Source organism: Pempheris klunzingeri, chromosome 16 (assembly GCF_042242105.1).
Source record: "Pempheris klunzingeri isolate RE-2024b chromosome 16, fPemKlu1.hap1, whole genome shotgun sequence".
In the NCBI taxonomy this organism is placed as follows: Eukaryota; Metazoa; Chordata; class Actinopteri; order Acropomatiformes; family Pempheridae; genus Pempheris; species Pempheris klunzingeri.
In genome coordinates this window covers 12,924,171-12,942,349 of record NC_092027.1, presented here as the reverse complement: position 1 = coordinate 12,942,349, position 18,179 = coordinate 12,924,171, and the positions used below count along the sequence as shown (strand labels likewise).

General features: G+C 43.0%; 1 protein-coding gene across 4 annotated transcripts; it reads right to left on the bottom strand.

The window, feature by feature from the left end:
* Window positions 1–2,785: 2,785 nt before the first annotated feature.
* Window positions 2,786–16,701, bottom strand: pdcd6ip (programmed cell death 6 interacting protein). Of its 4 annotated transcripts, none has more exons than XM_070846265.1 (18): window positions 16,388–16,701; window positions 13,617–13,671; window positions 13,457–13,526; window positions 12,491–12,618; window positions 11,799–11,952; window positions 10,991–11,091; window positions 9,480–9,611; window positions 9,075–9,297; window positions 8,200–8,323; window positions 7,708–7,885; window positions 6,524–6,635; window positions 6,174–6,343; window positions 5,506–5,754; window positions 4,996–5,130; window positions 4,740–4,834; window positions 4,483–4,600; window positions 4,194–4,396; window positions 2,786–3,892 (listed from the first exon to the last, which is right to left on the bottom strand). In XM_070846265.1, exons 1-18 carry the CDS (start codon window positions 16,591–16,593, stop codon window positions 3,694–3,696), a joined length of 2,652 nt encoding a protein of 883 aa, XP_070702366.1. In that variant the 5' UTR covers window positions 16,594–16,701; the 3' UTR covers window positions 2,786–3,693. The 4 variants fall into 4 exon arrangements, with proteins under 4 accessions (XP_070702366.1, XP_070702367.1, XP_070702368.1 ...); XM_070846266.1 differs by having other exon boundaries at window positions 4,194–4,393; XM_070846267.1 differs by having other exon boundaries at window positions 9,480–9,596.
* Between the last annotated feature and the right edge of the window lie 1,478 nt (window positions 16,702–18,179).

The following is an 18,179-nucleotide window of genomic DNA, read 5'->3' as shown; positions in this document are numbered from 1 at the left end:
AGAGAGAGAGAGAGAGAGAGAGAGAGAGAGTGCTCATGAGAGCCAGGAGGTAGTTGTTATAGTAACTGAGTCTCTATACCTGTCAATCAGAGCTATTTCAGGCATCTCGCTTCCATGGAAAAAAGCTAAAAACGCACATACCAGGGCCAGAGAGCTTTACCACAGAGGCAAAATTATCAGCCAACACACACGCACTGATACTGGCAACTTGTAAGCTGATAAAACTGATCAAATTAACACCATAATTGAGATTTCAGCACTTTGTCATTCTTACTTTTTAAAGATTTTCACATTTCTACTTCACAGTGCGCTTTGTGAAAGGATGGCAAAAAGCAGAATGACAGCTAGAGCGTCTGCACACTTTGCTGCACCAAAGGAGGATCATCACAATAATTTCTTTCTCCCCCTAATTGAACACTGATCAATAAAATCACTATAAAGCGATATACGACAGCAGAGCTTCATGACCTTCCTTGTCTGACGTGCCTTGATCAGCTCAGTCAGATGAAGTTAAGTAGCATCTGATCAACATCACCCACCATGTTTCTGATTTGTCCATTTCAGTTGATTTTAGCCTGGATAATATTTACCACTATCAATTAATAATTCCATTCCATTCCATTGTTTCAGTGTTATTTTACATAATTGAACTACCAATGTTTTTGTCAGTTTGGTCTGTATTTGTCGTTGTGGCTGGTTGTGACACCATTTGAGCGACACAAGCTGGAAGTTTCAACCATTTAAGCACCACTAGCCTTAACCATGATTTATACAGCACCTTTGGTAATGTAAATACTTTTAGCTGCATATTACTTTCAGCTAGGCTAACATTTACTCTTCCAACTGATTATCCACCACTTTAAACTAACTAGTCAATCCTTATTGACTATTCCAACTGTTTACCCAATACTTAGCTATTTCAACCATCCATTACCTTTAGCTCAACCATGTAACCATTACATTTAGCAAACTATTACTAACATTTATCTAGGTTAACTCTTCTGACCTTTTTTCCATTACTTGTAGCCATTCCAACCATCCATTGCTTTTAGCCATCACTTTTAATAAATATCTGAACAAATTTATTCATTTTTCCAACTATCTCAACAATTTATCCATATTTTTAGCTAACTATTCCAACCATTCAACTTTTAAACAGCTATTTGGGTCGATTCATTATTTTTTAGTTAGCAACTCCAACAATGTGTGCTTACTTTTAGCTAGGCTGCAATCAGTTTTAACACCTATTGTTAAGGCGTCACAGCTGACTATATATTTGAATCATAATTTCTATTCTAAAATACTTAACATACTCCACATTATTGCACGTACACCATGGCACAATCAGAGGTAGCTGCTGGCTGGAAATCATTGTACTGTATTAGAGAATGTTTGCTTAATCAAGTATTTCTGTGTAATTATCAACATCATTGCCAAAGAAAAGCCTCGATTCAGCCCTAATGCAGAACAAACACATGGTGAGGAGGAGAGAAAGGCGAGGAGAGAAAAGAGTGGGGGAGTAAGGATGGTGTGAGCACCAATATGGCTGAGTGCTGAGTTTGGGAGCCATTAGGCAGAAGGTAATTAATACCTGTCACCGCAGTGCTCTGTTCACTGCCTTTATTCTGTTTCAGACCAATTAAAATATGACACTCCTCTGGTGGAGAACGTCTTGTTAAAATTAAGCGCCTGAGACGCACAGACACCTTTGATAAACACATCCAGAGCTACAATTGGCTTTGGCAGCAACGGCATGCTGTATAGACAGATAGAGGAGGAGAGAGAGGAACATGGCAGTGTGTATGTGTTGTGTCACTTCCAGTAGGAGATGTGAGCTGTTAGATCTGATTAAAAGTGTGTATGCTTCCTTGTGAGTTTCACTCTCAAACACACACATACACACTGGAGACTGACGTGATGTTATGAGACGTTTATGAGCCAAGAGATACTGACCAGTGAAGACAACTCAGTGCCAATGATTTGCAGCTTGGACTGCAAGGACAGACGAATGGTAAGCAAAAACTGACAAAGCCAGGGGAGAGGGGGGGAAAAAAATGGAGGGAGCAGCTGAGGATATAAAAAGGACAGGTGGTATACAGAAAAAGCTTAGGAGCAAAGAAAAATATGATGAAGAGAGGCTGATAGAAAGGAAAACAAAGGATGCGAGAGCGCTGGGGGAAAGTGGAGTGAAATATGGTGGGGGTTTTTTAACACAGTTGAGCTGATAGGAACTCAAGAAGACAGATTAGACGGAGAGAAGAAAGGGGAAAATGGAGAGAGGTGGAGTGATGGATGCAGGCAGGGGACCAGCAGCTCTCTGCCAACATCTCCATGCATCCTTCCAGACATCACACTGCGCTGCCATCTGCCTCCCTGCCACACACACACACACACATACACAGGGAGGAGATATGTGAAATCATTAGCGTCTCCTGACACTGAATAAATATCTGGGGATGAAATCTGTCTGTGGAGAAATCACCTGCGGGGAAATATGATTGGATGAGATCACGACCTCACTGGAACGTAATTTGCATGTCATCTAAATGGGATCTGCCCCCAATGCTCGGGAGGTCAAAAGGCGTCCGATTAGTCGGATGGGACAACTCACTCCCCGATTGGTTGAAAGGAGCAACAATGGCAAGTAAAGTGGCGCTCAGCTGCTGCTCCCTCTGTGAGCTGCAGGACTGCCCTCTTCTGGCTGCTTTACAAATGTCCACAGTTTGATAAAAATAGGAACACGCACAGACGCATTCAATACATCCAACTTTTAAAGACAAACGCATTCAGGCTGGCGGTTGTTTTAATCACATTAGAGCTGAGGAATAAAAATAAACACAAAGAGCATGAGAGTGCAGCACACAGAGTGTCTTGGTTAACCACATACAGTCTTATTTATACATATATTTATATAATAGAGCCATTTCCCCCACTTGTACAGCCTCTGATTGTAACACAGAAATATACCAACATTCCCTGGTTGAGAGAGAAAAGAGCCAAAGAAAAAGAGCAGAACTCTCAACAGTCATCATCTACATTAGAAAACCTACAGGCCATTCGTTTTTATATGTTTATACATCAGCGAGGCATCAGTATTCATTATAAAAATAGGAATATAGTTGATATTGAAGCTTGATTGAGTGAGTGGGGGAGTGAGGATGCGGCTGTGACCTCCCATCAGTGGCATGACTAATAACCACCACCCATCCGCCCACCCAACACAAACACCCGAACCAGGAAACATCCTGGCGTTCTGTGCATCTCCGTGAGTGTTGTACAGCAGTCCAGCCCAGACAGAATCACTTATCAATGGAATCCAGTTATGTTTTAAATTAAACCAATAACAAAACCATTAGAAAATGAGTAAATAAAAAATAACTTCATGGGCAAAAAAAGGGGTTAGTACATTGATGAAAGTTGAGATAGTTTAGGAAAAGTGCTGTCAGAACCCAGAAAACATGATCTCGGGTTAGAAAAGGATGGGCGAGATGAAGAGAAAGAAAGTGGAGTTCAGAGAACAGTGCAAAACAGCACTGAGGTCGCCCATCACTTGGGCTCCAATAGCTGCTGTTAGTAAGAGAGAACCAAAGATCAGAAGGGAGGGAACTAAAGAAGATGAAGTGTTATTGCTGGGGCTATTCTTTATTTGGTGTTAACTGGTCAGAAGAGGAATGATGGGGATGGAGAGGAGAGTTATTGCTGAGGGTAGTACGGCTGCTGCTGAGGGGACTGCTGAGGGTAGCCAGGGTAGGGCTGTCCTGCAGGAGGGGCTCCAGGGTACCCTCCCTGTCCTGGAGTAGCCTGGTACGGCATGTAGGGCATGTTGGGCATGCTGGGCATGTTGTACTGGCCGTACGCATAGGGATTGTAGCCCATGGGCATCTGGAAGTACCTGCATAGACACCACAAGAGAGGAAAGAAATGTTAAAGAGAATTTCAACAACATCTGCAAGACAACCAATGAGCACATCTCCAAAAATAACTTTTCATTGAATATACTGAGTACACATGTATCCAAGCAGATCCAGTAAAGAGAAATATGTTTTGAGAACTTAATGAATTAACTGATTTAGACTGGATGACTCACTTTTACCATCTAAGATTTCTGAGGAGGAGGATGAAAGCATGTTCACTCTTTCCCCATATGGATCAAGTTGTACTCATAAATCAGGATGTTGTGATGGGACACTCACCCTGGATAGCCCTGGTAGCTGGGATAAGGTGGCCCCTGGGCCTGGGATGGTGGGGCCACAGGTGGTGGGTTGTTTGTGGGAGGGCCAGTGGGTATTGCATTGGCAGGAGTGGTGGAGGCTGCCTGAGGGGTGAAGGAGGGTGGAGGTGGCCTGGCTGGGGGCTGAGGCTTTGCCTCGGGCTGCTGCTGAGCTTGTGGTGGCTGCTGAAAAGACACACAGATCAGTCGTTAGCCACAAGCCTCATTGTGCTGAAATAGTACTCAGTTTGGGTTTGTGAGTGGCTGCTTACGAAGACGGTCCTGGGTGCAGGGGTAGGGCCGGCAGCAGGGGCAGCTGGGGTGCTCTGATAGGCAGGAACGTTGAAGGAGGGAGCACTGGGCTCTCGGGCGATACTTTGCTGCAGCTCCCTGAAACAAGAATTCAAACATCACAAATAGTGACTGTGCTGCTGTGTTTCCTCCATACTCATGGCCACCGTTACCTCCTAGCCAGACCGTGACTGTCACAGAAACCCAGAAAATGCACAAAAACCAGGAAAGTACATACTTAAGTAGTTCATCCCGTTCTGTCTTGCGAGCGAAAACGATGTCGCTGCATTTGTTCTGGAACTTAAGTAGGATTTCTGTCAAGTCGTTGTAAAACTGAAGTGGGAGAAACAGAAGGGGACAAAAATAAATCACCTGGCTTGCAAACCGCCTTGACGCACAAACAAAGCAAATACAAGTATAAAGTTTCCGACAAGATGTGCATTACTGCAGTCCAGTTTATCCCTGTTGAGGCACGTGTTGTGCTGAGCGAGTACCTTGGTGCCTTCGCGCAGGTTGCTGCTGATCTCGACGTAGCTGTCATGGGCTGAAGCCAGCTTCTTCAGGACCTCCTCCCTCTGGTTGGCCTCCGTGTTGGACTGCTTCAGACTGCTGAACTCCTGGTGGGACGTCTGTAAGGAGGTCACAGATTGAAGAGTTGAAGTAAATTTGGACACTAAACTGCAGATTATTTCGTCATACACTCTGGCACGTTGCCATTCAGCAGGCACACACTTTTTGTACTTAATCTGCACCTTCTGTTTATCTGCTTGCATGCGTTTTTTGTTTGATACATTGATTCCAGTAAGGAAATTCACTTTTTGTGTGCTCTATTTCGGAAACAGGTTGAGGCCTCTAAGCTGGCAGAGGATAGAAAACTGCTGACACATGACCTGATTAAGAAATGTTCTCTTTTACTTCTTTGGCCACCTTGATGCTCAGTCAATATTGTGCTTGTGAAATAACAACATCCTTCTCAAACCCAAACTCTGTGCATGTTTGTGTACCTGAACTTGTCCCAGCAGGTCTTCCTGTGTGCGTAGGCTGGCCTGTACCCTCTGGTTGTAGGCGCCGTACAACTGGTCCAGCTGGGGGAGTGACAGATGCTCCTCATTGATGGCCCCGTCCTGGGCAAGTGCTGTCAGGAAGGTGGTAGACATGTCAAAGGTCACGGCCTTGATCTCTCCCTCCAGGGTCTCCCTCTCCTTCTTCATCTCATCCAGCTGAGCGAGCTGGGAGCGCAGCACATTCACAATCTGGGTAGAATGGAGAAGACGGACGCAGTGAGCAAACAGCACCCTACATTAGTCCCTGGCCTCTCACTCTTATAATGACTGTATTATACTGTTGTTTTTCATGAATACAGTGTAGCTGTGGGGAGACATGCACTTCTTCCTCACTCTTTCCCAGTTCTGCTTGCTTAGTTATTTAAGTTCCCCAGTGACTCGCGATGCGAAGTCAGCAAACAAAATGAAAAATGGAGCTACTGTGGGGAGGAGGGACAGGATCATAAAGCACAAAGTGTCCACTGGGTGCTTCTGTGCAGCAGGAGTTTATGTGGCACACAAAATACCTTGGGATGAAGTGACGCACCCTATGCTGAAAAACTAACCATAACAATAAAAAGTAAAGTTTCACATTATCTGTCCATACAAACAAAGACATAAGTACAGACCTCACTGCCTTGTAGTGTCCTGGTTGGGTTGGCAGAGGGGATGGCAGCATTGAGCTCGTTCTCGGATTTACACAGCAGGGCGATCATGTCACAGTGGGTGCTGTAGCGGTCCTTCACAACCTGGTCCGCCTGTACGGCCTTGTCCAAAATGTTGCGGAAGTTAGCTCCCTCTGGGGGAATGAAGGCAGGGCGGGAGGCAAGGTTAGAGGAGACGAGAGAGGAGGAGGAAGAAAAGAGGCCGATGCTAGGAGCATTGTCAGTGCAGTGGATGACAAACTTCAAGAACAAAAAAAAAAAGCACAGCAAAAAGGAAACATGGTCATGTTTTCTCTGTGTGTGTGTGTGTGTACCTGCACGAAGGGGCTTGTAAAGGTCTCCAGAGGGGGTTCTGTTCCAGCGCTGGTTGAACTTGGTTCTCAGCTCGTTGTCTGTCGTCTCTTCATCATCCAGCATCTTCAGAGACTGAAGACAACACAACACACACATTAGATCTTCAGATCATTACACTTTGACTATTAATTAGTCATTCAGGCCTATAATGTAGACTCTGCCATCTCATTGCAACGATACAGAACATACTTTCACCTTTCACACAACGTCAATGACCTTTCAATGTCTGAAATGTCAGAAAATACCAAAAAAAAACCATTACAAGTTTAGAGAGGTCCAGGAAATGTCTTCAAATTGCTCATCTGTCAGTGTAAAATATACAGTGTGCAGTGACGGATGACAGAAGAGCAGCAAATCCACACATTTGAGGTCAGAAAATATTTGGCATTTTTTCTTGATAAATAACGTCAGACGATTATACGATAATTAAAGTTGTTGACGATTTTCTTGATTCATTGTTTCAGCACTACTTCCATGTGTTGAGTCGTCGAAATTTTAAAAACACAAATAATATCCAGAAATGCTGGTAAATTAAATAAAGTCTTTTTTGGCAAGTGGAAATGTACTTTCTGTTTTTTAATTTTCATGTTCACTTATTGCTCTTCGTCTTAAAACAACACAAACAACTACTTTTGGGGGGAAATTAGGACATTTTGGTGTGGACTTTTCAGCTCTGCCAACAAACTTGGAAGCAGTTTGCGTTTTATGTTTTTACTCCCGTCTGTTTGTTTGTTTGTCAGCAAGATGTCTAAAAAAATGGGCTGGCTGAGGCTGGTGGACGGAGAGTCCTTGGCTCCAAAATCAGTGGATTAGATTTCAGTGATGATCCTGATCTGGGATTTCAGCCATTAGGGACGATTATGAGTTTTTAGTATTCATGTGTTCTTCTGGTTGTTGTGGTAGAAGTCCAACACTGAGCAGGTCCAAGTCAGCTGCTAAGCAGCATTAAATTCATATGCTACTTTGTCAAGAAAGCAAAGCTATAAGACAAACAAGCTGTTACAAAGGCTGCTGTTCTAAAAGTGACTTCTTGAATCAATTAATTAGGGTTAGGGTAGGGTTAGTGGTAAGGTGAGAGGTTGGGCCACTGGTTATGGGATCTACAAAGTGTAGTAAGACATGTATAATTCAGTGCGTTTCTGACCTCGTCCAGGATCTCTCTGTTGCGTGTCAGAAGCTCAGGCAGGTCTTTGATGAGCTGCTCGACGCTCTGCAGTCCTCCCTGCTGCACGATGGATCGAGCCTTCTCAGCGATGGATTGTGGGATTGAGTCGCCTGACAGATCCTCCAGAGCAGCTGGCAGGTTGAGGGATGCCAACACTCTGATGGACCGTGACACATCATCTGTCAGTTATTATGGTCTCCAAACATCTACTTGTGCCCCGTCAGCTTAACAATTAGAAACTCTCACCAAGAACATCCTATTTCTATACAGACTACCTTCATACCAGAATAGTCAGATTTTATTATCAAACACAAATAAATAAATCATCCATCCATGCATGGATGGATTTACTAAAAATGGATGGATACAAGCACTTAAGGACGTGTTAATAGGAAGATTATTTTACATGCGTAGTCAACTGACATGCACAAGCAGAGCAACGTAAGGTCGTATAAACACAGGACAGCGTACCCGTTGCAGAGGTTGGTGGCCTCCCTCATCGTTCCCACCAGTCTGTTCACAGTCTCAGCCTTCCTCTGGTTGTAAATGCTCATGGACTGCTGCACCGCCATGGGGACCATCTTCTCAAACAAGTCTGAAGAGAAAAGGACAACATAAACAGCTAATTTAAAAAACAAGCCCACCAGAGAGTGTTGTAAACAACACTTATGAGATCATGAGGAAGTTAAGATGGGACTGTATCAGCAACTTAAATGGAATGGGACACTACCGTCTTACGTTTGACATCTTTGAATGAGAATTCAGAAATTCTCAGCTCACGGTTTGTTTTTTATCATCCAGAACTTAATGATAAGATAAACCAGGGTGAGTCATGGGAATTATGACACAAACAACATGCTATGCAGTACATTATGCTAGTGTAAAACTTATACAGAACAGCTAGCAATCGGTTAGCTTAGTGTAAAGACTGGAAACAGGAAGAAACAGCTTGCCTGGTTCTCTCTGGTGGTAACAAAATCTGCCTCTAAAGCTTAATAATGAACACATTTTATTTTAGTCTGTTTAATCTGTACAATAAATAGAAGTGTAAAAATGCCAAGTTATAGTCTTGAGGTGGTTTATGCAGCATAGCAATAACTTCCTAAATTCTGACCATGAGGTTGCCAGGCAACTCGTGAATAAGCATACTTCCCAAAATGTCAAACCATTCCTTTAAAGCTTCTGATGTTAACTGGATCAAAAATTGACAATAACTCTTGACGCAGCGTTTTATCTGGCGATACATTTTCCTTGTGTCTTATACTCAGATGCCGACACTTAATCTCTCTCAGTGCGTCAAACTGTTTTGACAATAAGGAACTGTGTGAAATGTCGGGGTATCTCACCTGTGAATTTCTGGCTGAGTGGAGGTGTGATGGCGGTGGCTTTGACCAGCGCCGCCTTGCCGATATGTTCCAGATCCTTGACCTCAGGCACGCGGTCGTGGTAGATAAAATCATTGTCTTTTTTGGCTGCGGTGAGGGCTCGGTTGATCTTGTCACTCAGGTCCTTAACGCTCACATACTCGTCGTAACGAGACGCCACCGTCTTCACCAGCTCTGCCGCGTGCTGGAGGCATGAACAGACCACAGGAGAGGAGGTGGAGGAAAAGATTTTGTTTCATGAAAACGTTTTCTGGTTTTGATGTGAAACTTCATGACATTAGACAACTAATCCAAATGATAATGAATGAGTGGCCACATTATTTCAAGATATGACAAAACTTGTTTTGTCTTTAGAAGGCCGTGTACCTGCAGGCGAGCGATCTCCTCTCCAAAGCGCTTCTTCTGCTTGGCCAGGACGCTCTGGTGCAGCTCAGCGTTGGCTTGCATGATGCAATGCTTGGCCGCCAGCACCGGCAGCACTTCCTGAAAATAAAAATACTGACCAGGGAGAGGCAACCACAGAGCAACACACAGGCACGCAAACAGATATATACATGCACACACGCACGATGGCAAGGCAAACCACAAAATGGCAGACGCACACCAGCGAGGTCGAATCACAAATGACATCACGAAAGCAAATCACAGACAGGCACAAGCGGTCAGAGATGTGCAAACACAACGCACGCACGCACACACACACGCGCGCGCGCACACACACACGCACGCACGCACGCACAATGCCAACGGCACCACCACCACGAGGGATGCAGAAAAAAAGGAAGACAACGAGAGAGAAAACAGAACAGGCCATGAGTGTTTAACCTTTCAGCAAAAGCTGCTACACCTTAATCAAAAGTCCCATAGCCATATGTGTGTGTGTATGTATGTATGTGTGTGTGTGTGTGTGTGTGTATGTATGTGCGTGTGTGTGTGTGTGTGTGTGTGTGTGTGTGTGTGTGTGTGTGTGTGCGCGTGTGTGTGCGTGTGTGCGCGTGTGTGCGCGTGTGTGTGCGTGTGTGTGCGTGTGTGTGTGTGTGTGTGTGCATCTGGCTTCCTGTATTCAGGGACAACACTGACAGTGTTTTTTTCTGAGATAAGGAATAATTTCCTTTCCAGCCTGGTTTCATGTGTCCAAAGAGAGAGATACATCTTCTTTCTCAACAATCAAAACACAACAAGTTAGAGCTTGATGTGTAGAGCTGCTGTCACTGAGGACTATAGGCTGTATAACAGCGTTTATTGAAAATCAATGTAATAACTTTCTATAACTAACTAATTGATGGATCAATTCATTAATCATTAAAGCAAGATTTGTTTGTGCTGTGTAACGTGTGTGTTTTAATTTGTGTGAATAATTTTGAACTTTAGAACAGCTGGCACAAGCTGCAATTTCCTCAAAATATTAAATCTGCCGCGTGAACCTGTGGTTGTGTGTGTGTGCGTGATTGTGTGTGCTTCAGTCAGTGTTAGATTGACATTAAATACTTCAGATGCCCATGATTAGATGGTAAGAAACCAATCAGGACGAAAACAAGTGAAACTGCAGCTTAGTAGTCACCAACCAATCAGAGTGAAAGCAGGATGGATGGAAATGGACCAATGAGAACAGAGAGAGGTGGCATTTCGGACAGTCTCACAACCTGAGTACCACTCTTCAAGTCTTATTTTGCCGAAATACACACACACACAAAACAATACGCACAATCACACAGACAATACACACGCCAAACCATTCAGAATCCAAACTCCATATGCATCGTCACCACACTGAACACATGGTTGACTGTGACCGTGTTTGTTCCTGTCTTTGTTTCAAAGCCGAGCAGTGTTTAGGTCAGTGTGTAGCTGTGTGTGTGTGTGTGCCCTTCACATACCTTGGGAAGGTTGTCTTTGTACTGGCACTGCTTGAAGGCGTCGCCGTAGAAATCTGCAGCCTGATTGGCCAGCTTTGCGATGACGGCGTCTTTCATCTTATCTATTGGATGAACAAGCCACTTTTAAGAGTACAAATTAAACAAAATTAAGATAAAACATTTTATTCTTGGACACCATACATGATGATTAACCAACACAAGTGTTCTGCAGCTGCTTTTGTCTTTTGTGCTTTACGTTCATTTCACAACAGTGTTTCTACATCTTATATCCTACAAAGTATTACAACTAATTTACAACAAAAACTCATCCTCTCAGCAAAAATATGGGTCTAATTTTTAAATGAGCTTATTTTATGATGTAACCTTCAAAACTTGAATAAGCAACTCTTTAGACAGAACTGGGACAAAGGCTGTGTGCAACCGGGATCAAAACTGCCTACTGCCATCACAAGAAATAAATCTCAGGGCAAAAAATTTGCATAAGTGTGCGTAATTAAAGAAGTTATTTACTAAGTGCAACTGCTCTGCTTCTTTTGTATCTGGGGGACTGGCAGACTTGTGATGCCAGTGTCCATGAACTTGTTAGACACATTACTGAGCAAAACACTAAGGTGGTCCATGCCTATGATCCACTTTTAAAACTCAGTGAAAAATGGATTGTGCTTCTCTTCTTCTGATCATGACAGACACTGACACAAATCATACCGACAGTGCCCTGATATGGTCTGAAAGTCACTTTATGATACAACAGTCTTGGCGTGAAGACAACGTGTGTGTTTGGACCACTGAGATGTCCGTCCTTTGGTACCTGAGGTGGCTTTGAGGAAGAAGACCTCCTGGGCCTGGGCCAGCATGATGAGGCTCAGGGTGCCCACGGTTTCAGGGGAGATGTCCATGGTGGGCTCCCTGTTCAGCGCTGACAGCACCGTGTCCTTGATATGGCCAAACGCTCCGCTGGCCAGCTGGATCGTGAGACAGATAAAGAGAGAAACAGATGAAACACTCGTTCCAAGACTGGAATAATAACCTGCTATTTTTTTTTATATTTTACTTCTGCCTGAATTTTCAAGTCCTTGGTCTTGTTTGTTTGTGTCACGCCCCCTCTGAGAAGCAGGGGACTGAATGTCATGGTTTTCCTTCTGATAAATTGTCAGGAAATACAGATCCAAAATAAAGAAAGACTGGATAATGTGCTGTTTTATAGTCAAGCATAAAGCAGAGAAATAATCAGTACCAATCATAAATGAGCTGCAAATTTGTATTCAACATGCTTTGAAAACATTGAAAAAGTTTACTTAACTCTGGTAATGTGAACGGACTCAAAGATGCTTCCAGTAGAAATACATCTGCATAGATCTGACAGATCTAATCTGACAGGATTTCAGTTGTAATTTCATAGTCACTTTCACCAGTTTCTCTAAACTCAAGCTGCTGGTGTTACTTTATATTATACTATATATACATAATTGGATATATATACATATGTGGTAGTACACCCACCTGATAGTATTTGGCTGCAGCCTTCAGTCCTTCGTCATTGTCCAGGTTCTGCTCTGAGGCGATCTGACTGGCCAGAGCTGCTGCGTTGAACAACACACATGTCTTCTCGTAGCCCAAACTGGCCAAAGCTGCAATACACAAAAAAACAGAATAAGAAATGATTTGTCCCCTTGTCCTGAACTTTAAAAAGAATTCTGGTTTCAGGGACAGCTTGATCTATAGAGTAAAACACTTCCTAAAGAGGACAAACTGACATGTATGTTTCATGCCTTTGACACCATGAGATACCGGCTGCTTTCTTGCTTGTTGACAACGTATTTTTGTGGGGTTGGCATTTCCTCCTACCAGCACTTTCTACTACTTCATTCTACATTTTTCTCGCCCTGAGTACACTGGAAAGAATCCCACAGTCATGAGCTCCCACAATTCACCACAGAGGACAAAAGAATCAAGCGTGAACAGAATAAATGTGCAGACTGAACTCCTCAAAGAGCAGTCTTAAGAATCTGGGAATCTTTTCTCTCATTTCACAAGGACTTCCTGAATTTTAAAGCGTTTTTTTTTTCCTCTTTAGCACCTCTTTGACCCGGACACACACTAATATTACAAACACATACCTGTGTCACGTCTTTCTTTATCTTACACACTTACTGTTTTATTTCTGAACCAAAATAAAACAGGGACCTATTTGTTGTTCGAAAGCTTTGTCTCTCATTGGGTGTGTGTGCTTGTGTGTGTGTGAGAGAGACCGAGCCAGAAAAGAAAGACACACACACACACAAAGGGACACGCAGATTAAGAGATAGTATGACAGATAAGGGTAAAATAGCTGTAAAAATAGGGTAAAATCCTACATTGGCATTCACTCCTCTTAATATCATTTCTTCCTTCTGCAGCTAATAGCATCTGTGCACACGCAGAGTTTTTCCACTGATACAAATGCACTCGATAAGAGGTAACACTTACCGAGCTTGACTGAACCACCGAAGAGCGATCCTTTATCAAAGGCATCCTTCCATGTGAACGTTAGGCAGAGCTGTGGAAACAGAGAGACGCTTTGTGTTCAAGTTCTTCTGTTTGGGGACTCAATCTAACCCACAATTATGTGTGCTTTCCAATTAGTCACCTGGTTTTCAGAGAAGGGAAACTTGGGCTCCACGGCACACAGTTGGTCATAGTATCTAGAGTGAGATAGAAATGGCAGGATTAAAACCATGTTTTCTTATGTGTCTAAACCCAAAATACCTGCACAAATTGTTTTCATTGGAAAGACAGCAATGCCTCTATTCTGATTATTATTAGAATTTAAAAGTTAAACAACAAATTTTTAAAAAATGAAAAAAAAAAAAAAAAGAGAGAAGGCCATACAGTAAATCATCACTGAGGAACTTGGTATGAGGTAGTGATTGTTATGACATAGAGATCTGTGGTCAGAGGAAGAGCTGCCATTTCAGAAACACTTGACAATGAGTCAGGAAAAAAATATCTGGACAAGCAAGCGCACTGCAGTGCACACAGACACACATAGACTCACACGGACGGACGGACGGATAGACGAACAGACAGACAGACAGACAGACAGACAGACAGACAGACAGCTCCTCAGCTCTTCGTCTAATCAGTATCTGTGCTTGGGACATGAACAGTCTATTATTAGAAATGACAACACACAGAGTGGCCTGCTAGGGAATCCTCTATTACCCGTTAATCCACCCTGCTTTCCCAGTGCCAGGAAAGAGTAAAGTGCAAACAAACACACATAAACAAAAACCGACTTAATGTACAGAACTACCTATATATTGAGTTTGCTATTCTCCCATTCAGATACACACACATGCACAGACGAAAGCTGAGACGAGGTGTGCCTCCTAGACAAAACAGTGGTTACCATGGTGACACAAAAGCCGTGTGTGCCCGGCTTTGAAAAGGATAGGGCCCATCACCCTGGATACTTGGCACATGGCTTACAGACTACATGTGCAGATAGCCATGAAGCCACAATGCTAGTAGTCAGCAACGACAACACATTCCGCACAGACTAACCTCCACCTCCCTGTAATTAGCCGAGACCACCTACTATTTCACAATCTCTTTAGATGTATAAACTAATGGCATTTGAAAATCAGTTAGTTATTTATATCCCCAGATTTAAACAGTGGATAAAACTTTCAGATCCTGTGAGGAATATTTCCTATTGATTTTCTATCAATATTTCTAACATAACTTAGACATCATTTTGGTGACATAAATTCTGAGCAAAAACACCTCAAACTGGGACCATCAACAATAAGCATTACAAAGTCACATGAGCGAAAACAACCTATTGTGTTGAAGGTAAGTAAAAGTTCTGCTCCTGTTTGGCAGCTCTCCAGCTGTTGGCTGGCTATTAACACTCAGCACCCTGAGCTGAGGCACTCTTTAATATTTAATGAGCCTAGTCTTGGACCTGGGAAGACAATTCCACTGTGGCTAGAAAATAGCACAAAGTGGAGAAGAATGGGAGACCCACACTCTACAGGTGTATACCTTGCCATTCACGTAATCTGGGCAAACCCTGTGCGTGAGGTAACTCATGAGTCATAGAGAACCAAGACTGAAATGAGAGAGGGCAAAGTCTACATCTATACGTCACCTAGGGAACTGAGTATGTTGGTAGTTATTAAGTCAACCAACAAAAGTAACGTTTTCATTCATGATATCAAAGATAAGGAGCGGGCTAACTTGGTCAAAACCTTTGTCAAAACTATTTTAAGTGTGTGTTATTATCTAAGAGCTAGATAGTAGTCAACAGCAGCCAGGCAGGGGAGATGGAGCTTTATTTAACAAAATTAGTCCTATGTCCATCACAGTTCCTCTGTGCAAAATGGTTGGCACTGTCACACTTATTTTTTTACATTATATGTGTATATGTCTGTCCTACGTTTTCTACAGTACAATACACTGGGAGGGTGTATATATAGGTCTTCTCTTTAGTCTTATATTACATGTTTTGTTCATATGGTACTTTGGTGCTTTGCATTGCAACTGCTGCACAATAATTTCCCAGGATAAATAAAGCAGTATCTTGTCATATCTAATCAAATCTTATATCTGCTCATGTCTTTATGCTTTTTCTTGCTTCTGCTTCTCATACACTCATGGCTGTTATACTTTAATCATTTTGATCTCGGTCTGCGGGTGTGAGAAGCTGTGGTTCTTTCTCTTAGTCATCCTGGATGCCTGATCATGTGGACACCAGTGCACTGAAGGCCTGAATTTGAGCCTGAATGTGAATGACACCCGACAGGAGAGCTGGCTGTGCTTGGACTTTCAAAATATAATGAAAATATGCTCATGATCTTGAATGTGTATGACACGCTGGTACTCATAAGGTGTTGTTGGTAGCTTGTGTCAGCTTTATGCGCTATGATGTCACTGTTGTGCAGTTTTAATTAAGCTTGGGTGGTGGATTTTAACATAAATATGCTTCTGTTTTATGCTTTATGTGTGTGTTCTCTGTTTGACCTTGGGTACAAAGGAGTTTGAACGTTAAAGGCAGGGCTTAGTTAGAGTCATTAAGGTGAATAAGTCACAGCTAAAGATCACACACAGCTCGGCTAACATGGCTAGTTTCACCTTATATGCATCTGACAGTTCAGTCGAAAGTTGACATGTCAAGTCTGTTTTAGCCACTCAAGGAAACTTGGCATGAAAAGCACATGAGTCACTTATAATGGTCAGACATTCCTCCTAGCATGTTAGCTCGACTAACTTTAGCTCCCAGGTTAGCAACTAATAGCTAACACATCTGGGTGCGGCAGTGACGGGGCTAGCTCACCGCCACAGGTCAGAAGGTTTCTCTGGGTGTTAATAATAGCACAGCCAGTTCAGGTGTGTGACAAAAGAAAGACTTTCTACCTGAGCAGGATCTCCAGGGAGCTCTCGTGTTTGTCCAGCGGCCTTCCCAACGCGTTCCTGCGGAGCTTGTTCAACTCCTCCACGGCGCGGATATATTCCCCCTGCTCCTCGCCCGCTGGGTATGTCACTGTTACAAATTTCGACAGCGGTTTCACCAGATCCACCTCAGAGGACTTTTTCAACGGGACTGAAATAAACGTTGCCATTTCGGCCCGTGAAAGCGACGTGTTAAGTCAGAAAAACAGAGACGGTTAGCGACCAACGAACACAAACAACAGCGAGCGACCCACTTCCTGGATTCTGACGGGAACGTCAAATTACGTCATGGGGAACGGAGAGGCGCACTGCGCAGACTCAGTATCGTTGTAATAAGAGATGATTAGAGCTGCAACAAAATTAGCTTCATCTGCCCACAGCCACGCTCTTTTATGTCCACCACCAGACACCATGGCCGAACTGATCTCCCCCCTGGGTCCCCATGGGCAGAAATGATCTGAAGGGCCCCGTTAAACCCCCTTGTTCATCCCCATCTGTGTGCAATGTGTACAGTATTCCTATTTCAGAACAGTGCATGTCCTCTGCTTGTATCCCACATAATTTATCAATGAGCTCAATAGAAGCCCAATATTCCCCTATAGTTGCCCACAGTACTTATCATTAGTGTGAAAAGTTTTTTTTTTTTTATCAGTCTTTAATCTAAAAAAGTAAATGTTTCATACCCTGTTTTTATTTTACTATGCATTTTCCCCATTGACCATTTTATTTTACAATGCCACATTTCATCACAAAGTCAAATAGAGCAGGGCTGGTTACAGTGCGTAAATAAAGTATTCACCCCCATAAAAGAACACACCTAAGTAAGCAGCCAGTTGGTTTTAGAAGTTAATAATTAGTTAAATGGAGAGCCCCTATGTACTATAATTGATTGCAGTATAAACAAACCTATAAATCTATGACCTGCTGCTGCTGCTGCTACCCATGTCTGGACAGTCCTTTTTCTAACCCCATGTACTGTCGCTATAGGTTGTTCCAAATGTGTACTGGTGAGTAAATGAGCAGGATTTAGAGCTACCTTTTTTTTTGCTGTTGTAAAACCTACAAATAAAATATGAGATTTTGCCAGTGATGAGGTGTCAATCAGGAGAACAGGGTATGTGCACACCTAGTAAATCTGATCGGACAGAGGATAAAACTGTCCAAAATAAGGCCACCCCAGGTCATCACCAGCACATATGGATAAATTAACCCACAAGGCCAAGAAAACATACACGAGAAATTGGAGAAGGAATGAGTTTCATGAAGTGACGTTTCCTAAGAGTGAGGTGAAGCCTGTGTCAAAAATAGAAGTGAATACATTTGTATGTAGTGTTAGTATATGTGCAGTCCATGTTGTCCCAGACAGTAAACCAATCAACCTCTTTCCCACACCTGTTGAACAGCAAGATGACCGCAAAAACGTGTTCAGTAACAAGCTGTAGAGCTTAGAGACTGAATCACTTGTCTGAACACCCACATCCAACATTACACGAAGCTCATTTGTGTATAAAAATGCCCCCAGGATACATCATAAGCACGCGTGGAGGCTCTGAGTCGCAGGGATTAATAAAAAAAGAAAGAAGAGCCTGATATCTGATATCAGACAGAATATGGATACCTCTATTGCTCCATAGGGAAAAGAAATCTCCTTTGGTAAAATAATGGAAAATGGGACTGTGAGTGTGCGAGTAGAAAGTAGTTTTCTCTACAGCGTGCCAAGTTGACACTCTGGGGCCCAGTTGTAATTTGGAGTGTT

Bases quoted from the DNA above. Each gene is read 5' to 3' on its own strand.
- pdcd6ip (XM_070846265.1), bottom strand. From the start codon at position 16,593: ATGGCAACGTTTATTTCAGTCCCGTTGAAAAAGTCCTCTGAGGTGGAT. The intron at 12,619-13,456 runs GTAAGTGTTACC...TGTGTATTGCAG, and splicing joins CGGTGGTTCAGTCAAGCTCG to CTTTGGCCAGTTTGGGCTAC. The intron at 8,324-9,074 runs GTGAGATACCCC...TTTTCTCTTCAG, and splicing joins ACTCAGCCAGAAATTCACAG to ACTTGTTTGAGAAGATGGTC.